Source organism: Hemitrygon akajei, chromosome 8 (genome assembly GCF_048418815.1).
Source record: "Hemitrygon akajei chromosome 8, sHemAka1.3, whole genome shotgun sequence".
NCBI classification, from domain to species: Eukaryota; Metazoa; Chordata; class Chondrichthyes; order Myliobatiformes; family Dasyatidae; genus Hemitrygon; species Hemitrygon akajei.
In genome coordinates, this window is record NC_133131.1 from 86,256,517 (window position 1) to 86,282,499 (window position 25,983).

The 25,983-nt window shown below is 40.6% G+C and overlaps 1 protein-coding gene across 1 annotated transcript in view; it reads left to right on the forward strand.

Moving 5' to 3' along the window:
* Nucleotides 1-1,084: 1,084 nt before the first annotated feature.
* The window catches only part of agmo (alkylglycerol monooxygenase), a 354,023-nt gene continuing 329,124 nt past the window's right edge, over nt 1,085-25,983 (forward strand). Inside the window, exons 1-2 of the mRNA XM_073052942.1 lie at nt 1,085-1,381; nt 21,862-21,992. Of these exons, the coding sequence (XP_072909043.1) occupies nt 1,100-1,381; nt 21,862-21,992 (413 nt within the window). The 5' untranslated portion in view covers nt 1,085-1,099. The remainder of the gene's footprint in view (nt 1,382-21,861; nt 21,993-25,983) is intronic.

Genomic DNA, 25,983 nt, shown 5'->3' on the forward strand with positions numbered 1-25,983 from the left:
GAACTGTCTTTTGTTGTTTGGAACTGTCTCTTTGTGTCAAAGCCTTTGCTAGGTAGGTCTGGCTGTTTGCCACTTCTTAGTGTTGGGAACTGTCTCATCGTGTTCAGCTTTCTGTGTATGAGTCCTGGCCCTACGTCCTGTTCCCAAGGAGGGGTCCTGGCTCTGTGTTCCTGTCTCCCAAGACCAAGGCTTTGTGTTCCAGTCTCCCTTGTCCAAGTTTGAGCTTCATGTCTTCATCCAGCCCAGAAGTCATGTGTCCTGCCCCCATGTCCAGACCTCTTGCCTTGCCATGTCTTGTCCTTGCCTAGATCTGGAGTCCGAACCTGAGTCAAGACCCAGGTTCCGGGTCCCTGTTCAGTCTCTGGATCGGTGTCCTTGTCCAGGTCCTGCTTTCCTAGTCGAGTCCTAGCGCAGGCCCTGTATCCTAGTCTCATTCAGGGCCTGTGTCTTGTCCAGTGTTGTTTCTTTCCCACTTCCCTTGCTTTGACACACCTAGTCCTGTCCCTAGTACTTCAGTGTCTGTGTCTTGCATTTGGCTCTGCTCTCAATGCTCACGTATGACATATTCAAATCACTAAGCTACCATAGTATAACATGAAAAGAAGTGGCTCCAATCACCACGAGTCACCTGCAGTCTCTGACTCGCTGATGTCCTTTGTCCCACGTGACCTGTGGTCCCAGACACGGAACAATGTAGCAAACTCTTTGACTGAGAGAAGCAAGAGTTGATCATTCACTTCCTTGTGCCTGCTCATCACTTCACTGTGATCAGTGTTAGTTTCTTACTTGGGTGCCATGTGCATTTTTCTAATCCAATATCACTTGAATCTATTAATATTAGTGTGCTCAACAGGTCAGATAGCATACGCACATTGCTAATAACTGGACAGTTCCCTTGTTGAGAACTTGAATCGTTTTCTGTTTTATTTCCGACTTCGAAAATCTGCAGGTTGCTACTTCAAAATAAATAATAACATTTGCCATGTTTTCAACAACTCCTTTGCGCTTTCGCTAATAGTATGTTGCAATCTCTTCGCTAATTTGGTCACAAGATCGAAAGGGCACGAAATGTTTCCGCCTTTGTTCCATCCTCCTTGACATGTTCGTCGGACCGCCTTCTTGCCTCGCTTCCCAGCTCGGCTCCTGTCATGTGTCAGTAGGGACTGTGGCTTGCTTCCTGGTGCACGGGAACGGCCGTCCTTCCCCGACCCCTGTACGAGCTGCGGTTCCCGGCTCCCTTCTCTTGGCAACACTAGTCATGCTGCAGTCCTCTCAGTTCAACATGTCGCTTTCGCAGGGGTTCAGGCTCTTGTTCTACGGGCTGACCCCCAGCGAATCCTCCTGCAGCGACCTCGAGGAGGTGCAGGACTACGTGCAACAGGTGAGCTGCCCAGCTTCGGGCAACCCCATCAACCGTTTGCATTGCCTTTCTGCTTTGCCTCGGATCAAATACTACTTTGAAGCAAGTTTCACTAGTACTGTAGTTCCGTGTCAGCTGCCCGCAGTCTAACTATACTGCACTCTGTACCAAGATAACTAGTCGATTGGGCTGTTGCCTGTGTCTTCCAAGTTGCGGCAGGGCGAGATTACATGAGCACAAGAACAACCTACGGAATATAGTAGAACAATTTCTCCTTGCATCTTTGCTCTCTTTTTGCCCTAATATATATATTTCTTACTGTATTTTATAATTTTGACGTGTATTGCAATGTACTACTACCGCAAAAACAATCACAAATTTCACCGGATGTTAGTGATAATTAAACTCGATTCTGATTGTTACCTTTCTATTTCCATTTTTCTTTCTTTACAGATGGTTAGCAGGATAGGGAGCTCTATATATTGTCCCTGTAGGGTTGAGGTGAAATCAGAGTTTATTTATTTGCTACATTTAACAGTACTGTATTATGATACAGTACAAGGCCTTTCAATCAGAAGTTTAGAGAGAGAGAGAGGGAGAGAGACTCCCAACCTTTGTATTTTGACATATGGAGATTAAGTTAATCATTTGATACTTTGTTTTATTTAGAGGAGCAATAGGGTAACAAGACTTAATTACACCCGTGGCCAATTAACTTATTGACCTGCACGTATTTGGCTTATGGGAGGAAACCAGAGCACCCGGAGGAAACCAGAGCACCCAGAGGAAACCCACACAATCATGGGGAGAACGTACAAATTCCTCAAAGACAGTGGTGGGAATTGAACCTACATCATAAGACCATAAGATATAGGAGCAGAAGTGAGCCATTTAGTCCATCAAGTCTGCTCCACCATTCAATCATGGGCTGATCCAATTCTTTGAGTCATCCTCACTTCCCTGCCTTCTCCTATACCCTTTGATGCCCTGGCTAATCAAGAACCTATCCATTTCTGCCTTAAATACACCCAATGACTTGGCTTCCACAGATTCCAAAGACTTATCACCCTCTGACTAAAGTAATTTCTCAACTTCTCTGTTCTAAATGGATGTCCTTCAATCCTGAAGTCATGCCCTCTTGTCCTAGACTTCCGTACCATGGGAAATAACTTTGCATTAGCTAATCTGTTCAGGCCTTTTAACATTCGGAATGCTTCTATGAGATCCCCCCCTCATTCTCCTGAACTCAATGGCAAACAACATAAGAGCTGCCAGACGGTCCTCATCTGGTAACCTTTTCATTCCTGGAGTCATTCTCGTGAATCTTCTCCGAACCTTCTCCAATGTCAGTGTATCCTTTCTAAAATAAGGAGTCTGAAACTGCACAAAATACTCCAAGTGTGGTCTCACGAGTGCCTTATAGAGCCTCAACATCACATCCCTGCTCTTATATTCTATATCGGGGTCGGCAATCTTTTTGCCTCTGTGGACAAATAATTTGTGTATTATTGAGCGGACAGTGAGCCAGATAAATGCCATAAAAAAACTTGAAATATGGGAATTATCCATTTAAAATCATTTTGTTATGGATTGCCTCAAAATAATGAATAACGCATGCTAGCAAATCATTTGTGCTTAAGGTTGCCTACCCCTGTTCTATACCTCTAGAAATGAATGCCAACATTGCATTCACCTTCTTCAACACTGACTCAACCTGGAGGTTAACCATTAGGGTATCCTGCATAAGGACTTCCAAGTCCCTTTGCATCTCTGCATTTTGAATTCTCTCCCCATCTAAATAATAGTCTTCCTGTTTATTTCTTCCCTCAAAGTGCATGACCATATACTTTCCAACATTGTATTTCCTTCACCACTTCTTTGCCCATTCCCCTAAAATATCTAAGTCTCTCTACAGGCTCTGTCTCCTCAACACTACCAGCTCCTTCACCTATCTTTGTATCACCGGCAAATTTAGCCACAAATCCATTAATCCCATTGTCCAAATCATTGACATACATCGTAAAAAGCAGCAGTCCCAACACTGACCCCTGTGAAACTCCACTGGTAACCAGCAGCCAGCCAGAATAGGATCCCTTTATTCCCACTCTCTGTTTTCTGCCAATCAGCCAATGTTCCACCCATGCTAGTAACTTCCCTGTAATTCCATGAGCTCTTACCTTGGTAAGCAGCCTCATATGCAGCATCTTGTCAAAGGCCTTCTGAAAATCCAAGTACACCACATCTACTGCATCTCCTTTGTCTACCCTGCTTGTAATTTCCTCAAAAAATAGAACCATAAAACATTACAGCACAGAAACAGTCCTTTTGACCCTTGGCTGTGCTGAATCATTTTTCTGTCTGGTCCCACTGACCTGCACCTGGACTGTATCCCTCCATGCACCTCTCATTCATGTACCTGTCCAAGTTTTTCTTAAATGTTAAAAGTGAGCCTGCATTTACCACTTCATCTGGCAGCTCATTCCACACTCCCACCACTCTCTGTGTGAAGAAGCACCCCCAATGTTCCCTTTTAACTTTTCCCCCTTCAACCTTAACCCATGTCCTCTGGTTTTTTTTTCTCCCCTAGCCTCAGTGGAAACAGCTTGCTTACGTTCACTCTATCTATACCCATCATAATTTTATACACCTCTATCAAATATCCCCTCATTCTTCTACGCTCCAGGGAATAAAGTCCTAACCTATTCAACCTTTCTCTGTAACTCAGTTTCTCAAGTCCTGACAACATCCTTGTAAACCTTCTCTGCACTCTTTCAACCTTATTAATATCCTTCCTGTAATTCGGTGACCAAAACTGCACACAATACTCCAAATTCAGCCTCGCCAATGCCTTATACAACCTCACCATAACATTCCAACTCTTGTACTCAATACTTTGATTTATAAAGGCCAATGTACCAAAAGCTCTCTTTACTACCCTATCTACCTGTGACGCCACTTTTAGGGAATTTTGTATCTGTATTCCCAGATCCCTCTTCTACTGCACTCCTCATTGCCCTACCATTTACCTTGTATGTTATACCTTGGTTTTTCCTTCCAAAGTGCAATACCTCACATTTGTCTGTATTAAACTCCATCTGCCATTTTTCAGCCCATTTTTCCAGCTGGTCCATATCCCTCTGCAAGCTTTGAAAACCTTCCTCACTGTCCACTACACCTCCAATCTTTGGATCATCAGCAAATTTGCTGATCCAATTTACCACATTATCATCCAGATCATTGATATAGAAGACAAGTAACAATGGACCCAGCACTGATTCCTGTGGCACATCACTAGTCACAGGCCTCCACTCAAAGTAGCCATCCTCCACTACCACTCTCTGGCTTCTCCCATTGAGCCAATGTCTAATCCAATTTACTACCTCACCATGTATACCTAGCGACTGAATCTTTCTAAGTAACCTCCCATGCGGGACCTTGTCAAAGCCCTTACTGAAGTCCATGCAGACAACATCCATTGCCTTCCCTTCACCCACTTTCCTTGTAACCTCCTCGAAAAGCTCTAATAGATTTGTTAAACATGATCTACCACGCACAAAGCTGTGTTGACCCTCCCTAATAAGTCACTGTCTATCTAAATTCTTGTAGATCCTATCTATTAGTACTCTGTCCAATAATTTACCTACTACCGACATCAAATTTACCAGCCTATAATTTCCCAGATTACTTTTAGAGCCTTTTTTAAGCAACAGAACAACTTGAGCTATCCTCCGGCACCTCACCCGTAGATACTGACATTTTAAATATATCTGCCAGGGCCCCTGCAATTTCAACACTAGTCTCCTTCAAGGTCCAAGGGAATACCTTGTCAGGTCCTGGGGATTTATCTACTCTGGTTTGCCTCAAGATAGCAAGCACCTCCTCCTCTTCAATCTGTATAGGTTCCATGACCTCACTACTTGTTTGCCTTATTTCCATTGAGTCCATGTCAGTTTCCTTAGTAAATAAAGATGCAAAAAACCCATTTAGGACCTCCCCCATTTCTTTTGGTTCCATACATAGCCGACCACTCTGATCTTCAAGAGGACCAATTTTATCCCTTACTATCCTTTTGCTCTTAATATACCTGTAGAAGCTCTTTGGATTATCCTTCACCTTGACTGCCAAAGCTACCTCATGTCTTCTTTTAGCCCTCCTGATTTCTTGTTTTTTTTTGCACTTTTTATACTCCTCACGTACTTTATTTGCTCCCTGTTTCCTATACATGTCATGCATGTCTCTTCTTCTTTATCAGAGTTCCAATATCCCTAGAGGACCAAGGTTCCTTATTCTTACTCACTTTGCCTTTAATCCTGACAGGAACATACAAACTCTGCAATAGATTTGTCAGGTAGGATTTTCCTTTCAGGAATCCATGCTGGTTTTGGCCTATCTAGTCATGTGCCTCCAGGTACTCCGTAATCTCATCCTTAACAATCGATTCCAACAACTTCCCAACCACTGATGTCAGGCTAACAGGTCTATAGTTTCCTTTCTGCTGCCTCCCACCCTTCTTAAACAGCGGAGTAACATTTGCAATTTTCCAGTCATCCAGTACAATGCCAGAATCTATCGATTCTTGAAAGATCATTGTTAATGCCTCCATAATCTCTCCAGCTACTTCCTTGAGAACCCGAGGGTGTATTCTATCAGGTCCAGGAGATTTATCCACCCTCAGACCATTAAGCTTCCTGAGCACCTCCTCAGTCATAATTTTCACTGCATATACTTCACTTCCCTGACACTCTTGAAAGTCCGGTATACTGCAGACGTCTTCCACTGTGAAGACTGATCCAGATACACATTCAGTTCCACTGCCATCTCTGCGTCTCTCATTACGATATCTCCAGCATCATTTTCTATTGGTTATATATCTACCCTCGACTCTCTTTTATCCTTTATATACTTAAAAAAGCTTTTACTATCTTCTTTGATATTACTTGCAAGTTTTATTTCATAATTCATCTTTTCCTTCCTAATGACCTTCTTAGTTTCCTTCTGCAAGTTTTTAAAAGCTTCCCAATCCTCTATCTCTCCACTAGCTTTGGCTTCCTTGTATGCCCTCTCCTTTGCTTTTACTTGAACTCTGAATTCACTTGTCAGCCACGATAGTGTCCTTCTTCCATTTGGAAATTTCTTCTTATCTGGAATATATCTGTCTTGCACTTCCCTCATTTTTCAGAGAAACTGCAGTCATTGCTGCTCTGCTGTCCTTCCTGCTAGTGTCCCTTTCCAGTCAACTTTGGCCAGTTCCCCTCTCATGCCATTGTAATTTCCTTTATTCCACTGAAGTACTAACAGATTGGGTTTTAGTTTCTCCTTCTCAAATTTCAAAGTGAACTCGATCATTTTGTGATCACTGTTCCCTAAGGGTTCCTTAACCCTCTGGATCAGTGCACAACACCCACTTTGGCACAGCTAACCCCTAGTGGGCTCCACAACAAGCTGTTCTTAAAAACCCATACCTTAGACATTCTACAAATTCTCTCTCGAGGTCCAGTACTGGCCTGGTTTTCCCAAATCACTTTCATGTTAAAATCCCCAACGATTATCATGTCATTGCCCTTCTGACATGCCTTTTCTATCTCCTGCTGTAATTTCTAATCCACATTCCAACTGCTGTTTGGAGGCCTGTATACAACTGCCATTAGGGTCCTGTAACCCTTGCCATTTCTTAACTCAACCCATAGAGACTCTTCACCTTCCCACCCTGTCATCCTTTTCTAATGATTTAATATTTTTTTTTATAGTTGGGGCCACACTACCCCCTCTGCCTACTAACCTATCGTTCCGATGCACCGTATATCCTTGGACATTCAGCTCCCAATGGCAGCCATCTTTTAGCCAAGTTTCAGAGATAACCACAACGTCATACTTACCAATCTGTAGCTGAATTTCAAGATTGTCCATTTTATTTCTTATACTAGTGCATTCAAATGCAACACTTTCAATCCAGTATTTGTTGCTTTCTGTTTTAACTGCACCACGCCTCTATTGCCCTGTAACTCATCCCACTGGCTGTGATTATGCCTCATCTCCCACTTGTCCTTTCTATCATCTCTGTTGCACGCTATCCTTGATTTATATCTGTTGCTGGCACTGTAATAGTGTTGCGCTAACTGCTTTGCTGCCACGCTACTGTCTTCCAACTCTGCTGAACTCCGTGATGTTCCAGCAGTGAGTTAGTATGATAGTTCATTTCCTTTGAGTGTTTGGATGCATAGCTTTCTACAAGGTATTAGCTACATCTGAATTTTAATTCAAAGAAATGAATTTCTTAAAACCTTGGCATTTGAAAGTAATTAGGGGAGTGTCTGGAAATGTGAGAGTGAGTACGTGTTGATCTTTTGCTGTGGTGTTTGATACTAAGAGGAGTTGGGTATCTGTTGAAGCCAAATATATCTTCTGTTGTGGCCAGAACTGCACTATGTCCTTTAGTTCTGATAGGAGAGTCAAAGTCAGGTTTATTTTCATCTGCACAAGTGTATGTATGCACAGGTTTAATGATGAAACTTGCAGCAGCATTGTATAATCACATAGCATATACATAGCATGTCTCTGAGCTAAAGGGTCAACTCTTTCTCCTCCCACAGACGTGGCTGGGCATGCTGAGTACTTCCAGCATTTTGTTTTTATTTTAGACTTTCAGCATCTGCAGTCTTTTTATTTATTTTCAGCCTTCGCAATTACACTTTTTTCCAATCTGAATTTCTAGCCAAAAGAAACTAAAAGGATCTCAGAACACTCAATTTCTCAGTGACTTTAGAAGATGTAGAAAAGCACATGGATGTCATCAATTGCCGAAGTGAGTTATAACTAGATTACCAAAGATGTTGGAAGGTGTGGGGACATAAGAGACTGAAGATGCTGGAATCTGCAATAAAAAAAAACAAACTGCTGGAGGAACTCTGTGGGCTGAGCAGCATCTGCAGGAGGAAATGATTTTTCAATATTTTAGATCAAGAAAATGCATCAGGTCATCCTATTCTTCTCCACCTTCCCTCTCCACTCTCTGTCCTGACACAAGAAAAATATGACATGCAAAACCTATTTATAAAATAATTAGAAGTGATATATATTACTGAACAAATTAAAAATAATTGAAAATATAAGATTTATTTGAATAATTCAAAAACTTTTAGTTATGTTCAAAATGTATCTATAAAATGTGAACAACCTTTTTCCCTGGATCCGTACTTTCCCACCGAATCAAATGGAACTGCTGTTTCAGTGCCAAGCACATTGTACTTGGAGCTGGATTCCATGAGAGGCCCATCATCAGCCACCCAGCTGTGAAATTGTCATTGAAGAGTGGTCAACACTTATGATGAATTTGATGGAACTTATTCAGAGAAATGCTGGCAATTTTAATCAGAATTGTCAGCATTTCCCTGCATGATATGGCTGATCAGAGCAAAATAAGTACAAGATGTAAATTGTTGCCAGCTATGGTTTAACCTGGAACAGGAAGATCTTGCAGATGAAATGTGAGAACAAGGAATGATTACATTACCAGCCTGTGTCAGTTGATTATGAATGTATACACTGATTATCAACCCTAAAGTGTGAAAGGTCTCGACACATAACTGATGAGATTTTGGCCTTGTGTATATCCAAAGGAGTGAGATGAGATGAGTAAGAGTGACTATAGAGTGAGTTGAATGATCTTGTTTTTATCTCAAGTTATATCTGAGGTCAGTTGTATGTACTGATTGATATTTTTGTAGTTTCGTTCTTTTTACATCATAATTTTAGCCAACAACACTTGGCCTTCCACTCCAGAACACTCCAGGTTGTGAAAGAGTATGAAGGTAGTTTAACAGATTTTTAAAAAAATATTATGTTTATTGTGGGAAGAAGGATTAATATGTGTAAGTAAATATGCTTTGAAGCAATTATAAACCAGTTGGAAATATCAAGCTCATAAATTGTTGTTAACTTTACAGATTTTGGAAACAGCTACCTCCTACTGAATTATCCATGACTACAATATTGCCATGCATGTGCAGACATGAAAAAAGCAATAAGTGGGAATAATTTAAGACTCTTGAAGCTATTGATTCAAGTTGTTTGCATCATTTTAATTATACATAATATGTGGCATAAATTGTGTTTCTAAAGAAAATAAAATTAAATAATTATCGCAATTTTAACCTAATTTTATGCAAGAATCTTTTTGCAACGAGTGGCATGTGAAAAATTTCAAAGTGGAGGACACAATCCCATTGAAGTATTAAAATGGAGGGTGACCTGAAATAATAGTGTAAATACTAATTCAAAATGTGAATGAGTCTGGATGATATAGAGGCAGAGGGTAGAAAACTGAATTTAATCTTCAGCTTAACTGTGTGGACAAAAGTAAGCAGAAGAGCATATAGGACAAATATTTTAATGTCTGTCCAACATCTCCAATAGCAGGGATGTGATGCTGAGGCCCTATAAGGCACTCGTGAGACCACACTTGGAGTATTGTGTACAGTTTTGGGCTCTTTTTTTAAGAAAGGATATACTGACATTGGAGAGGGTTCAGAGAAGATTCATGAGAATGATTCCAGGAATGAAAGGGTTACCGTATGAGGACCATCTGGATGCTCTTGGGCTGTATTCCCTGAAGTTCAGGAAAATAAGGGGATTCTCATAGAAACATTCCAAATGTTAAAAGGCCTGAACAGTTTAGTTATGGCAAAGTTATTTCCCATGGTAGGGGATTCTAGAACAAGAGAGCATGACTTCAGGATTGAAGGACGTCCATTTAGAACAGAGATGCAGGGAAATTACTTTAGTTAGAGGGTGGTAAATCTGTGGAATTTGTTGCCATGAGCGACTGTGGAGGCCAAGTCATTGGGTGTATTTAAGGCAGAGATAGGTTCTTGAATAGCCAGGGCATCAAAGGGTATGGGGAGAAGGCAGGGGAGTGGGGATGACTGGAAGAATTGGATCAGCCATGATTGAATGGCAGAGCAGACTTGATGGCAGCCTACTCTTGCTCCTATGTCTTATGGTCTTATCAAAGAAACAGTGTTATAAGAAGTTCTTCATGGAAGTGCAGAGGCCGGATTGATGGTCATTGTGTTGTTGACTAAGACTTTGAATTTTTAACATACTTTGTTTTAAAAGCTTGTGTCGTTTCTAAATTATGCAGATTGCATATTTTGTCATTATGTAACTGAAGGGCAAATTCATGGTTACGTAGCATTACATCATTGTGCCCTGCAAGTGTGAGTGAATGAGTTGCACCTTGTGTATGCATGTCTTATTTGCAAGAAATGACCAGAAGGAAGACAAACTATTTGGTCCATTGAGCATGTTCTGTCAAAGTTCAAAGTCAATTTATTATTAAGGTATGTATTTTTTTACCATGTACAATGAGATTAATTTTCTTGCAAACATTTACAGGGGTAAAAGAAATACTATAGAATTTACAAAAATCGATAGACTGACAAGCAGTCAATGTGAAAAGAAGAAAAACTGTACAATAACAAAATAATAATGATTGTAAGGAGCCCTTTAAATGTGTAGGTTGCAGAATCAGTTCAGACTAGTGGCAATTGAATGTATCTGCACTGGTTCACCAATAATGTCATGTTTGTTCCTTTTTCCAATTCCATCCTTATAACCCTTGATTCCCTTTCTGATTTTAAAATCTATACATCTCAGCAGTGGATGTATTCATGGATTCTACCTCCACAACCTTTTTGGGGCAGGGTATTTAAAAGAGTCACAACTGTTTAGAAAATAGAATATATATATATAAATAAAATCACCATTTGGCGTGGCAACTGCTCTGCCTAAAACTGTAAGAAACTGCAAAGAGTTGAGGACACAGCTCAGTGCATTATGGAAACCAGCCTCCTCTCCATGGACTCTGTCTATTCTTCTTGCTGTTTCAGTAAAGCAGCCAACATAATCTCCCATCCTGGCCATTCTCTCTCTTAGCCCCCTCCTCCACGACTGTGCAGAAGATAGAAAAGTCTGAAACATGTTTCAAGGCTGAAGGACACCTTCTGTCCCTCTGTTATAAGCCTATTGAATGGACCCCTTGTATGATGAGATGGACTCATGACCTCAGTCTACCTTGTCATGGCCTTACACCTTATCTTCCTACATTGCACTTTCTCTGTAACTATAACACTATATTCTGCATTCTGTTATTGAATGTTCCTTGTACTACCTCGATGAATGATATGATTTGTATGGGTGGCATGCAAAATAATATTTTTCTCTGTTTCTTGCTACACATGAAAATTTACCATTGACTGCTTCCTGCTAGATAGCCAGTCCTCTATACATGCTGATGTATCTCCTCTGACATCATGAGTTGTCAGCTTATGAAGTAACTAAGTGTGTGGTACTATGATGAATACCTTTTAAGATTCCAAATATATCTATTGGCCCCCCTCTCAGCAGTCTTTTTTGATATTTCTTACCTGCTGGCATAGTATCAATATGAAACAGCCCACTGTACAGGATGTGCGTCTACAGAAAAGTCCATATCAGTGAAAACTAGTGTCAAGCAAGCTGAGTCATTACTTAGAAATGTTTTTTAGCATTTTGTGTAAAAGGAAATTTAGGTAGCACGGACTTTAAACCAACATTGTTCTAGCCTCAATAATTTAACTGCAATAAACAGATGACTTGTAGATCTTTCTGTACTTGAAGGTCAAACTCCAAGGTGTTTGTTGACTCATTCATTGATAGGATAGGGCTTAGACTGAATATCTCCAAGACCTAAGTCCTATATTAAGCTGTCCACACTCTGCAGCATTATCCTTCAACGAGGAATATTCATGGAGTGTTCCTTGAAAACTCAGGAGCCACCTCTCATTGAAGACAACTATTGATGGAATTTATCATTGCCTTGAAGGAGCAAGTACAGCCATTAGTTGATTAAAGGAAAAGTAATTGATAATCTGGTCCTGTAATTTAACATAGAACTCACGTTCTGTCTGACTGCACTTATCCTTGTATTCCTGTATGTCTGAACTACATAGAGAAGTCTCCTCAAGGCACTGGCAACATTCCACAATGTTGTTTTATGTCATGGATAAGTGAACTAATGTTCTCTTCAAGGTCAACATCTCCATCACTGGCCCTAATTACATGTAGTCGAACTTTGTTCTGGAAACATTCTAAGGTGGACAGAAGAAAAGATTTCTCAGGCATGCACAAAGTCTGGAAAATGTGACTTTCCTACTGACTTGAGGGAATTCTAGTCTCTTCACTGCTCAATGTGGAGAAGGAGTACTTGAGATGTTGTTAAGAATGTTCTGTCCTCTGTTAGGAGCACACAGAAGCCCAGCAGTAAAATTGAACCACCTCACAATCTATAAAACTAACAATACGCTTCCTTCCTTCCTCCCTCACCTACACCCCAAGCAAACCACTGAGCCCTCCCGCTTCTCCCTTCCCCATCACCAGAAGCCTCTTGATTCCTGGTTCGCACATTGGCTGATCAGCTACTTCAGAACCCACAGAACCAGAGTGGAGACAAACTGGTTTTAGTCACATAATTTATGTGTTATATATTTGTCATAAATTTTGTTCAGAGTTTTGAAGCAAAGTTTTAATGTAAATGATATTGAAATGATCATTTGAGTTAATTGTTGCATGTTAAAGATGTATATTCTGATTCCTCTCCAAAATTCTCAGCTAATTTGTTTTCTTTCTCTCTTCTGAGCCTTAATACTACATCCAATCAATTTATATATTTCATTTACACATTTCTCTAAATAACATTTTATCTGGACTTTTTCCCCCAGAGGAATGGGGTAGGTGTAGAGAGAGATTTGTTCACTCAGGAAGACATTATCGTGAAAGAGTTTGTTTTTGACCTGCAGAAGTTTAAAAAAAAACACATCTTTTACATCATTTCACTATATTATGTAATGGTTGGTCCTTTTCTCAAACCCCATCTGATTAATTGTACGATTCAATGATTATTCATTAGCTACTTTTTATTAAATTGATTTTGACATATTAAAGAAACCCCATTCTGTAAAGAATACAAGTGCTTTGTTTACTCCTGGAAGCCTGATTTCAGAGAATGACTGAAACAGCATTTAGAAGATTGAGGTGGTTGTGCATTGGTCAGGTTGAGACCAAATTAAAATCATTCCTTCTTTGATAAATTATTCACTTTGCTTATTGTTTTCATTGGGGAGACTGGGTAAGCTAGTAGTTGTAGGACAGCCATTTTCATTACCAGTAACAATATTTATCTGCTCCATACCCACAATATTTATCACAGTCTTTGAGGAGCTTAAAGAGTATTTCCTTTTTATAAATATTTACTTATTTAAAGATTCTGAGTCATCACAGTTTGATTTAATTTTGGTATTGCCAAAGGGCATATTTTCTACAATGTATATTGACCTGAAATATTGACCCATGTCCCATTTAATGTAATGCTACCATCGTGAAATTACTTGGAATTTGAATTCAAGACTAAAAGCTAGTTCAAAAGTTGTTTACTTTATAATCAGATAGAATTTATTACTCGCAAAAACAAACTGCTGGAGGAACTCAGCAGGTCAGGCGGCATTGTTGAAGGCAAAGTGACAGCTGATATTTTGGGTCAAGGCACTGCATTAGGACTGAGAGGTCAGAAGGGAAATAGAACCAGTATAAAGAGGGGAAGGGTAAGGTAGGTGCTGGTAGGCACTAGGTGGTAATAAATAAGGAGGGTGATGTGAGGCAGATGGAATTAGGTGGGGCGGGAGAGGAGAGTGGAGGTAGAGACGGTCAGGTAGGTAATAAGCAGAGACGAGGCTACAAATGCTGGAGTGTGATAAGTAAGGAAGCTAGTAAGTTGAGCCAGTTGGGTGAGTGTATAGGAGATCCATTCATCTGACTGTGCTGGTGATAGGCAGGTGGAACCAGGTAGTGGAATGGAATAAAACTGGGTGACAGCAGCAGTGGGTTCAGGGCGAAGGTTGGCTGGGATAATCCTTTTTTTTTTCTCTGTCTTCTCTGTCTGCCGATCACCCACTAGCTGGAGTTCCCCAATTCTACTTATTCCCTTCCCTCATTTGGCTTCAGTCAATGCATTGTCACCCTCCCTGCCAGGTTTCACCTAGCGCTTGCCCCTCTCCCTCACCTCTTCACACATAACAAATTACACTGAGAAGCTTTGTGTAGGATCCAGACAGTTCATTTGTAATCACAGTGAGGTAGTAAAAAGAAAACAATGCAGAATATAGCATTGCAGTGACACTATAACCTCATATTCTCTCCTGGTGATGAAATGCCTTAACATATTGGTTGTTTAACATATGAGGAGTGTTTGATGTCTCAAGGTTTTTACTCAAGTTTGGATGAATGAGAGTTATTTCATTGAAAAGGCCTGGATAGAGAGGACATGGAGAGGATGTTTCCATTATTAGAAGATTCTGAGATCTGGAGGGCACAGACTCAAAATAAAGCAGTGGCCCTTTAAATCTGAGATGAGGAGGGATTTTGTCAGCCAGATGGTGGTGAGGCTGTGGAATTCATTGCCACAGAGGGCTGTGCTGGCTAAGTTATTGAGTTTATCTAAGGCTGAGATTGATAGGCTCTTGATTGCTAAGCAAGTCGAGTTCTGGGGATAAAGTGGAAGAATGGCTTTTTAAAAAATCATCCATGATTGAACAGTGGAGTGACTTGATGGGCTGAATGGCCTAATTATACTCGTATATTATGGTTTTCAGTTATGGCTTATAAGAATAAATAAAGAAAAGCAAAATTGTTTTGTTGCTGATGGTTGTAAATGATGTAAATCTTGTTGGAATTATTAATTTGCAACGCACAATATGTAAAAAAAAATTTAACATTTTTAAAGAGCAATTGTAAAGAATATTCAGAAGCTGAACAAAATAAATAACAAATCTAGACTGGATCTGTTGAATACTTAATAACTTCTAATTATGCATTCAGCATCTACATTATTAGGTACCTCCTATACCTAATAAAGTGGCCTCTGAGGGTATGTTTGTGGCCCATCAACTGTACTGTACTTCTGCTGAAGCCCATCCTCTTCAAGGTTTGAAATGTTGTGCATTCAGAGCTATTCTTTTGCATATTGTTGCAATATATGGTTATTTGAGGTACTGTTGCCTTCATGTCCCCTCTGATGTCTCTCATTAAGAAGTTGTTTTTGTCCACAGAAGTGCCATTCATTAGATTTTTTTTTGTTTTTCACACCATCCTCCATAAACTTTAAAGACTCGTGCATGAAAATCACAGGAGGTCAACAATTTCTGAGATAATCAAACCACTTCATCTGGCACCAGCATTTCCACAGCCAGAGTCACTTAGATCACATTTCTTCACCATTCTGATGTTTAGTCTGAACAACAGCTGATCTTCTTGACCATGTCTATGTGCTTTTATGTATTTAGTTGCTGCCACATAATTGGCTGATTAGATATTTGTATTAATATTATTCGGTATACAGGTGTGCAGAATAAAGTGACCACTATGTGTAAACTTCACTACACTATTAGCTCACAGAAGCAATTCATGACTAATACCAGAAATAATTTGCATCTATAGCAAATTTTAAAAGAATAATTGCTATTGTTGATTAAATTTCCAATATTTCAATTCAAGTTGCAGACTCTTGATACAGCTATCTAACTTCAGTGCAGCTAACTAAGTAAGTTACAGATTACTGCTTACTAATTTACTCCCAATCTATAATTTTAAATGTGCTATGTAGTAATGGCTGTGTGTTCTACTTCTGCAATTTGATTCCTTCTAGCTATAACGATGGGATGAAGCTCAAGGCAAAGTTGAATACTTTGGATGATCAAAGGTGTTTGATCTAAAGTGTGTTCAGTTGATCTTCATCCATTGAGGAAATTCTTCATTGAGGGAATGAGGGCAGGAAAGTTGGTTTACTGAGCAAAGAAAGTCTGTGGACCCAACCTGTTCAACGTCAAACATCAAACTACCCCCCCATCACACAAATGGCAACAAAAAAGGAGAGAAAAACACAATATAAAACACAAAAGGCACATTTCAGTACAGTTCAGCTCAGTGTTTATTACAAGCTGCCCCAATTCAAAAATAGCTCATTAGTAGTAACTAAAAATAGTAACCAGAACTAGCTCAGTCATTTTGGAAATAGCTACGTGCAGTTCATTCTAGGGGTTAAAGGAAGTCACTCGTACCTCATTTAAATCTTTGGGATATCCATCCTCGGACTTCATTCTGCATCCATAATATTTGTATGGCTGGTCCACTTGAAGGATAGGTCACTGATGCTGGAGAATCCAGTGGTGTAGTGATGATATGGATAATGTTAATGTTACTGGTTCGACCCTCTTTTGTTGAACTTGCTCACTGCCTGGCACTTGTGTGATGTGAATACTGTTCGTTGCTAACCAGATTATGTACGAATGTTGTCTAGATCTTTCTACAAGCAGTCGTGCAACTGGTTCATTTTGCAAGCAGTTGCAATTGCACCTGAATATTATGTGATAATTGGCAACTATGAGCATTTCTGAGCTTGTGATGAAAGGAAGGACATTAATACAGAAGGTATTTGGACTTTGGACTCTCCTGAAGAACTCCCTCAGTGAAATCCTAATGGGATGATTTAGGTTCTATAAACACAATCACTTTCCTTTGTACCAGATATGGTTTCAGCTGTTGGGTTGTATTCCCCTTGATGCCCATTGATCCATTGTACAAGGGCTTCCTGATGCTGTGCTCCATCAAATACTGTATTGTTGTTAAAGGATGGCACTCTTACCTCATCCCTAATGTTTAAATCTTTGGTTTGTGTTTGAATCAAGGTTTTAACACAAACTGAGTGATTCTGCCAAAATCTACACTGTACGTTGGAGTGAGTAGGTTATTTGGTGGCAAAATTGATGTCATATTCAATCACTTTTCTGATGATTAAGAGTAGATATGATAGAGGTGGAAATTAGCTGGACAAAGTTCATCTGCTTCTTGTGAACATTTATGAGTATGCAACTGATAATTGCACACCGATTAACATTTTGTTGTTGCTGGAAGAGGATGGGGCTGTTCTGCAGCCACCCACTTGTCAGACTCCCTGATGGAAAGCAAATGTCAAGTGAACTAATAACCATTAAGTAAACCGTTTTACTTTACTTGCTTAATTATTCACTCCATTATCTAAAAAAATGCCAGGAATCTGATCAATGCACAAATGCTTTGTGGTTTAATCTTCTAATGGCTATCCAATGACAGATGTTGGTTACTTTCTCCAATTATGTTGTTCAGAACAGTGGCAACACCCCTGTATTCCTAACAACCATTTTTTTCCCAGGACTACTCAGCTCCAAACTTCATTACAGCCGGAGCATTTTCCCACGTTGTAGGGGTGATATCACTGCTGTATGTAAACGATTGGTGTAACTATGTTAGTTCAGCTTGGCTGGAGATGCTAGACCTTTAGTGCAGTATCATGGCTGGGATATTTCCAATCCCATACCCTTTCCTGTGTCCATTGTTCACAACTATTTATATTACATTAACTGACTCAAATTTGGCTGAAGACTGGCTTATATGATGGTGGAATTTCAGGAGGAAGCCAAAAAATGGATAATCTATTTGGACTGTGCTTAAGATGATTGAAAATGCTTCAACATTGCCTTTGGTAATCAACTGCTTGGGTCTGTCTCTATTGCCAAGAGAGATGTTCTTGGAGTCCTTTTCCATAGCTTGATAGACAGCCACCCTTACTCCTTTTATTCATTCATTTTATTAATACAATGGAACATTTAAATTGAGTTAGCAATTAGATTTTGTGTTTTCTGAAGAACGATATTTACACAGGATCAATGATAACAATTTATTTCTTTTGGAAGAGCGTGGTTGGAACCCCAGTTTGGAGACTTCAACACAATCTAGGCAGATAGTTAAATGCACTGAGGTATGGACGTTACATTAATGGACAAACTCTCTTGGATGAGACTTTCAGCTAAGAAGAAATTGATTTGGTTCTGCCATGTTTTGAAATAGACATATTCTGGAATGAGTTTATGGATGAATGAAAATGTAGTTTGAGGAATCTGTAGCCAGTCTCCATTATGCATTGTGAAGACACAATAACAGCCTCAGTAAGAATTCTAAAATTAAATCTTGCCATGGAAAATAATGGGAAGTATTCAAAATCAGTCACAGCTTAACTGTGAACTGCACTCATCAAAAGCACGTGCATAGAAAGCCTAAAGCTAACATTATCAATTCTGTTTCACCACGCTTACCACTGTACAATGGTCCCTGAAGGCCTCCAAAGACATAATAGATTAGTATGCTGTCTTTCACATCCGAAACCTGAATTTGAGTCTGGTCCAAACTGTTGGAGTGAACAACTCACTTTTCTGTTGGCATTAGTGATCCTCTGAAGTTAGTTTGGATAGACATATTCTGGTTCCTACTGGGTAAGAGTCTACAGCACAGAAGAGCCAGCAAACTGATATGATTTGGCAATGTCTGAATGTATAATATTGGCCAGCTTGTCTGGATGCAATGATCTTGTTTATCCTCCACACCCAAGAACCAGCTGATGAGGGTTAGAAACCCCTTAGCAGGGAGTTGGCATCTAGGTGCATAATCTTGAAATCCCTCTCCTGGGGCACACTGATTCCCTTTTATGGGCAGAACCTTGACTTCTATTGAAGCCTCTAAGGCTTTTGCCACAGCTTTTAAATGAAGGCCACTCCAAAAACTTGAACACATTGCAGCAAAAGGGAGTGCTGTATGTCAGAGGCACCTTAAGTAAGATACTAATATGAAAATTCTAATGAGCATCCCACCCACCCATCTCTCCCATCACATCATAAGAGAATTCCAGCTGAGCTCCAGCCCTATAATTCTTCCTCAACCCATGTCCAGTCATTTTGGGAGGTGCTACTTGTGGCTTTCACTCACCTTTCTGTTTTCACTTCAGCTGGATGTGTAGAGATGTCTCACTGACACTTCACATTCAGGAGCCAAATGTCAGGACTTAGTTAAGGCTCAGATATTTTAGTCCGGAGCACATCGTCTCACATTTCCTTGATGGTCTATAGCAGGAGAAGAGGATGGGGCAGAGCTTTGAAACTTCAGTTTTAATCAGATTTTAAAAACAAAAATTTCCTCTGTTTCTTCATTGGGTTTTTGTCTTCATGAAGACTTTGTCTTCCTGATCAGCATGAGGTTATTTGGCATCTACTGCTAATTTGGATGCTCCTGGGATTTTTGCTTCATAATCAGATTGGAGTTTTTTTCCATATTCTTTAATCTGATCTTTGTTCTGCAATGTGGTGTTTGGAGTAGACAGAGCTAAACCAGAGCACACTTAATCAAAGTTGATACTATTTTCTTGAATGATGTTCATCTTTTGGAGTGCCTTGTCTCTGTATCAAGCATGGTGCCTGCTACTACCTTTGTGCATGATTGCAAAAGTTAAATTATTTCAGCTTACTGACATATGGTGACTATAACAGATTGCAGCTCTAAAGGTAGCTGCAAGTTCCACTCCTGCTCCTGTTTAAGTATATGTAGTTGGTTCTTTAAGGTTGTCATAGCCGGGGACAGTTGGGAGGTAGTGATGGTAAGCTCCCACTACTTATTAAGTGCTCCCAATGGCGTGTGTCACAAATAGACTCTATCAACCAAGTTCAGCTCCTGGCCTTCACATGTGGTTTGGCTACTAAGCCCAGTGAAACTGTTTCTACTGACAGGAGAAGGGGCAAAGGCGGGTTACTGACCTCTCCTTCATATGATCTACCAGTCAGTTATCGCCAGAACATGCTTCTATGCGGTGGTTTGCTGGAGCAATGGCATCATCACAGGTGATGCTAACAACTGATTAAGAAGTCTGGTTCTGTAATAGGAGTCTATAGGAGTCAAACTGGACACACCGGATGCTGAGGTAGAACATAGGACCCTACGGAAAATCCTGGCAATTCTGGACAATGTTTCTCATGCTCTTTGTGGCACCTTGGCTGAATGAAAAAGCACATTTAGTGATGGACTAAGACAACTGCACTGCTCCAAGGAGCACTATGTGAGGTCATTCTTACCCTCAGCCATTAGGCTCTATAATGAGTCAACCTATAGCCAGGGAAGTGATGACCCCTCCTGTTAGACTGTTTGAGGTGACTTTTTTTTATTCTTTCTTTCTTCTCTTCTAATATTTATCTGAGTTCATGTAATACTACTGTGACACGAACTTCCTTTGGGATCAATACAGTATCTATCTGTCTATCAGTCCACTCGTGGGGAAAGTTTGGGAATAATCCACAAGGAAAATTCAGAGCTGGAGTCCCTAAGGCAGTCGTTCATTGAGTTCAACACTGACTGGCAATTCCTTTGACGTCACTGGTGCCAAAATGTACTCTGCTGTTCCTTTGTATTCATCAGCTGTGTAGAGAGAGTGAGTCTGCTGCATGGGCAACAGCTTGCTCTCCATATTGTACTGCCCTGGCATGTGTATTGGCTTTCATATCAACTTCAACAGCTAAGAAGCAACATCAATGGTCGACTCTGACCAACTGAAGCCCGTTGATCTGCAAAAGAATTGCAAATTGGGTTACTTTTATGTAAAACTGAACGTGTAAATTGGTATAGAATGTGGGGGAGTACCTGGAACAAAGAACGTAGAGCAGAATAGCAAGGAACATGCCCTTTGGCCCATGAGGTTGTGTCAAACAAATTAAACTAGTAATTAAATGGCTAACTGAACTAATCCCTTCTGCTGATACAATGTCCATATCCATCCATTCTCTGCATATTCATGTACATTTCTGAGAAGCTTTTAAACACCTCTGTCATACTTGACATCACTACCACTGGCATTCCTGGCAGTGCATTCTGAGTACCCAACCCTCTCTGGAAAAAGCCTTCCCGGCACATCTCCTTTGAACTTGCTCTCTCTCACCTTAAATGCACGCTGTCCAGTATTAGACATTTTGATCGTGGAAAAAGGTACCAACTGTCTGTCTTTGCCTCATAATCTTATAAAATTCTGTTGCCTACTCAGCCTCACAGGCTCCAAAGAAAACAACCCAAATTTATCCAACTTTTAATAGCGTATGCCGCCTAAACCAGGCAGCATCCTGGTATACCTCATCTGCACAATTTCCGCATCCTTCCCATAATGGGTGACCAGAATTGAATATAATATTCCATGTGTTGTTTTATGAAGCCATTTTACTTTCCTCATTCTTCCTCTATTAAAACTCAGATTAGGTATATGGTTTACATTTACTCTTAAGTCCAATCTCTTAATGGTTCCTGCACTTGGTATGCTTGTCATTGTGATTCTCAATTTATAAAATGAACTGCACTATTATTAATTGCAGGAATTATATTTGCTATTGTCTTCTTTAAACAACCATCTCTGTTAAATAACCTGTATCGTCACTAGCCTGAAACCATCAATCTGCTGACATTTTGAGTGAAATATTGTTGTCACATTTCTATGAATTGTCCTTTAAGCAATTTATTTACATTTTGTCCAAATGTAAAAATGAATTAATAAAGCAATGTGTTATATTTTGTAGGCTATACCCTACTTTGTTGGACTGATGATCATAGAGCTAACAATTACCTGGTTTCAGAAGGGTCAGATGGTATTTAGGGTGAATGATGCACTAACGTCCATCAGTGCAGGAGTCATCTCAAAGCTTCCGGAGTAAGTACTGTAAATTATCACCATTTGGCTCCCTTTTCTGGAATGTGTTTAGAATAATGGAAAAGATACTAAGTTTTATGTTGTTTGTCAGCTAAAGGTAGATTAAACTAACAAGTGTAACATCCATTTTGGGTGATGGTGCAGCAGGCAATGTACATTTTATGCACCATGTGGAACGTGGAATGAGATCTTCTTGAAGCACTGTGGCTCTTCCTGTGATGAAGTTCCACCAATGCTGTGAGTTAAGAAGGTGTAAGATTTTTAATGTGACATTGTGTTCATAGCATTATTTCCAAGCTGAAATGGTGTGTAGGAAACGTGAAAGCATTTTTATAAGCTGGAAGGTACAGTACCTTTGTAGTAATTTTTATCAGTTACTACATTTCTGTGGACTTCTGTTTGAGTACTGTTGGGAGGGATGGTTGACCTGGGGGAAGCAACAGTGGTCACGCCTCTGGCACAGAGTCTGGCCCTGTGGCTCAGAAGGGTAGGGAAAGGCAGCAGTAATAGGGGACTCTATAGTTAGGAGTTCAGACAGACGATTCTGTGGATGCAGGAAAAACACGAAGGGTAGTTTGCCTCCCAGGTGCCAGGGTCTGGGATGTTTCTGATCGCATCCATGATATCCTGATGTGGGAAGGTGAACAGCCAGAGGTCGTGATACATATTGGTGCCAATGACATAGGTAGGAAAAGGGAGGAGGTCCTGAAAACAGACTACAGGGAGTTAGGAAGGCAGTTGAGAAACAGGACTTAAAGGCCTATGCCGCGTGACAGTATAGAAACAGAGTGAGGTGGAGGATAAATGCGTGGATGAGGGATTGGAGCGGGGGCAGGGATTTGGATTTCTGGATCATTGGGACCTCTTTTAGGACAGGTGTCACCTGTACAAAAAGGATGGATTACACTTGAATCCCAGAGGGACCAATTTCTTGGCAGGGAGGTTTGTTAAGGCTATTGAGGAGCTGAACTGAAGAGACAGAGGAAGGGTTTGTTGGCTCACAAATAGAGAAAGCTTGGAGACAGTGTGAGAGAGAGGATAGGTAGGTGATAGAGAAGGGATATGCTCAGAGCGATGGTTTGAGATGTGTCTATTTTAATGCAAGAAGCATCATGCATAGATAAACTTGATGTGGATCAATACTTGGAGCTATGATGTTGTGGGCATTACAGAGACCTGGATGGCTCAGGGGTTGGAATGGTTACTTACAGTGCTGATCAGAGATAGCCATGGCTGCAGAAAAGGAGGAAGTCATGGAGGGATTGTCTGAGTCTCTATGGGTGGAAGTTAGAAACATGAAGGGGTCAATAATTCTACTGAGTGTTTTTATAGACCACTCAGTAGTAACAGGGACATCAAGGAGCAGATAGGGAGACAGATTCTGGAAAGGTGTAATAACAGGGTTGTTGTGATGGGAGATTTTAATTTCCCAAATATTGATTGGCATTTTCCTAGAGCAAAGGGTTTAGATAGGGTGGAGTTTGTTAGGTGTGTTCAGGAAGGTTTCTTGACACAGTATGTAGATAAGCCTACAAGAGGAGAGGCTGTACTTGATCTGGTATTGGGAACTGAACCTGGTCAGGTGTCAGGTCTCTCAGTGGGAGAGCATTTTGCAGTTAGTGATCACAATTCTATCTCCTTCATGATAGTGCTGGAGAGGGATAGGAGCAGAATTTTGGGAAAACATTTAATTGGGATAGGGGGAAATATGATGCTATTAGGCAGGAAGGGGAGCATGAATTGGGAGCAGATGTTTTCAGGGAAATACACAGCAGAAATGTAGCAAATGTTCAGGGACCATTGGCACGAAGTTCTGCATAGGTTTGTTCCATTGATGCAGGGAAAGGATGGTAGTGTAAAAGAACCATGGTGTACAAAGGATGTAGAAAATCTAGTTAAGAAGAAAAAATGCTTACAAAATGTTCAAGAAACTAGGTACTGTTAGGGCTCTGGAAAATTACCAGGTTGCTAGGAAGGAGCTTAAGAATGGAATTAGGAGAACCAGAGGAGTCATGAGAAGGCCTTGGTGAGCAGGATTAAGGAAAACCCAAGGCATTCTACAAGTATGTGAAGAGCAGGAGGATGAGCCGTGTGAGAATAGGACCAATCAGGTACAATAGTAAAAATGTGTGCATGAAGTCGGAGGGGGTAGCAGAGATAATTAATGAATACTTTGCTTCAGTATTCACCAAGGAAAAAGACCTTGGCAAATGTGGGGATGACTTACAGCAGACTAATGCTTGAGCATATAAACATTAAGAAAGAGGATGTGCTGGAGCTTTTGAAAAGCGTTAAGTTTAGATAAATCACCGGAACCAGATGAGATATACCCCAGGCTACAATGGGAAGCGAGGGAGGAGATTGCTAAACCTCTTGCATGATCTTTGGTCTTTGCATCATGAATAGGGATGGGAGAAGGACTGAAGGATTGAGGGGGTTGCAAATGTTGTTTTCTTGTTCAAGAAAGGGAGTAGAAATAACCCAGGAAATTATAGACTAGTGAGTCTAACTTCAGTGGTGGGCAAGTTATTGGAGAATATCCTTAGAGGCAGGATTTATGAGCACTTGGAGAGACATAATCTGATTAGGAGTAGTCAGTATGGCTTTGTCAAGCGTAGGTTGTGCCTTATGTGGTGAACTACATATTCCTGTAGCCGATATCTCGCTTCTTACGTCTCAGAGTGAGTTATTGATGGTGCATCACCTTACGAGCCTGATTTAATTATTTGAGGATGCAACAAAACACATTGATGAAGTTAAAGCAATAGATGTAGTGTATATTGATTTCAGTAAGGCATTTGATAAGGTTCCCCATGCCAAGCTCCTTCAGAACGTAAGGAGGCATGGGATCCGAGGAGACCATGCTTTGTGGATCCAGAATTGGCTTGCCCACAGGAGGCAAAGGTAGGTTGTAGATGGTTCATATTCTACATGGAGGACGGTGACCAGTGGTGTTCTGCAGGGATCTGTTCTGGGACACCTCCTCTTTGTGATTTTTGTAAATGTCCTGGATGAAGAAGTAGAAGGGTGGGTTAGTAAGTTTGTTGATGACACAAAGGTTGTGGGTGTTGTGGATAGTCTGGAGGGTTGTTAGAGGTTACAGCGGGACATTGATATGATGCAGAACTGGGCAGAGAAATGGCAGATGGACTTCAACCCAGATATGTGTGAAGTGGTTCATTTTGGTATGTCAAATCTGAAGACAGGACATAATATTAATGGTAAGACTCTTGGCAGTGTGGAGGATCTGAGAAATCTTGGGGTCCATGTTGATAGGACACTCAAAGCTGCTGTGCAGGTTGACAGTGTTGTTAAGAAGGAGTATGGTGTGCTGGCATTCATCAGCTGTGAGAATGAGTTCAAGAGCCTTGAGGTAATGTTATAGCTCTATAAGACCTTGGTCAGACCCCACTTGGAGTACTGTGTTCAGTTTTGGTCACCTCACTACAGGAAGGATGTGGATACCATAGAGAGAATGCAGCAGAGATTTATAAGAATATTGCCTGGATTGGAGGGCATACCTTATCAGAATAGGTTGAATGAACTTAGCCTTTTCTCCTTGGAGCAACCGAGGGGCATTGATCATGTGGATAGCTAGAGGCTTTTTCCCAACGGAGAAACAGATAACATGAGGAGGCTTAGTTTTAAGGTGCTTGGAAGTAGATACCGAGAGGATGTCAGGGGTAAGTTTTTCACAGAGAGACTGGTGGGTGCGTGGAATGCACTGCCGGCAGCGGTGGTGGAAGTGGATAAATAGGGTCTTTTAAGAGACTCTTAGATACGTACATGGAGCTTAGAAAAATAGAGGGCTATGTGCTATGGAAATTCTAGGCAGTTTCTGGAGTAGGTTACATGGTCGGCACAACATTGTGGGCTGAAGGGCCTGTAATGTGCTGTAGATTTCTATGTTCTATCGTCTACCTATCCTTCCTCACAGTCTTGCTACACTTTGCATCATTGTATACAACTAACTGCCCCATCCTCTGCCTTT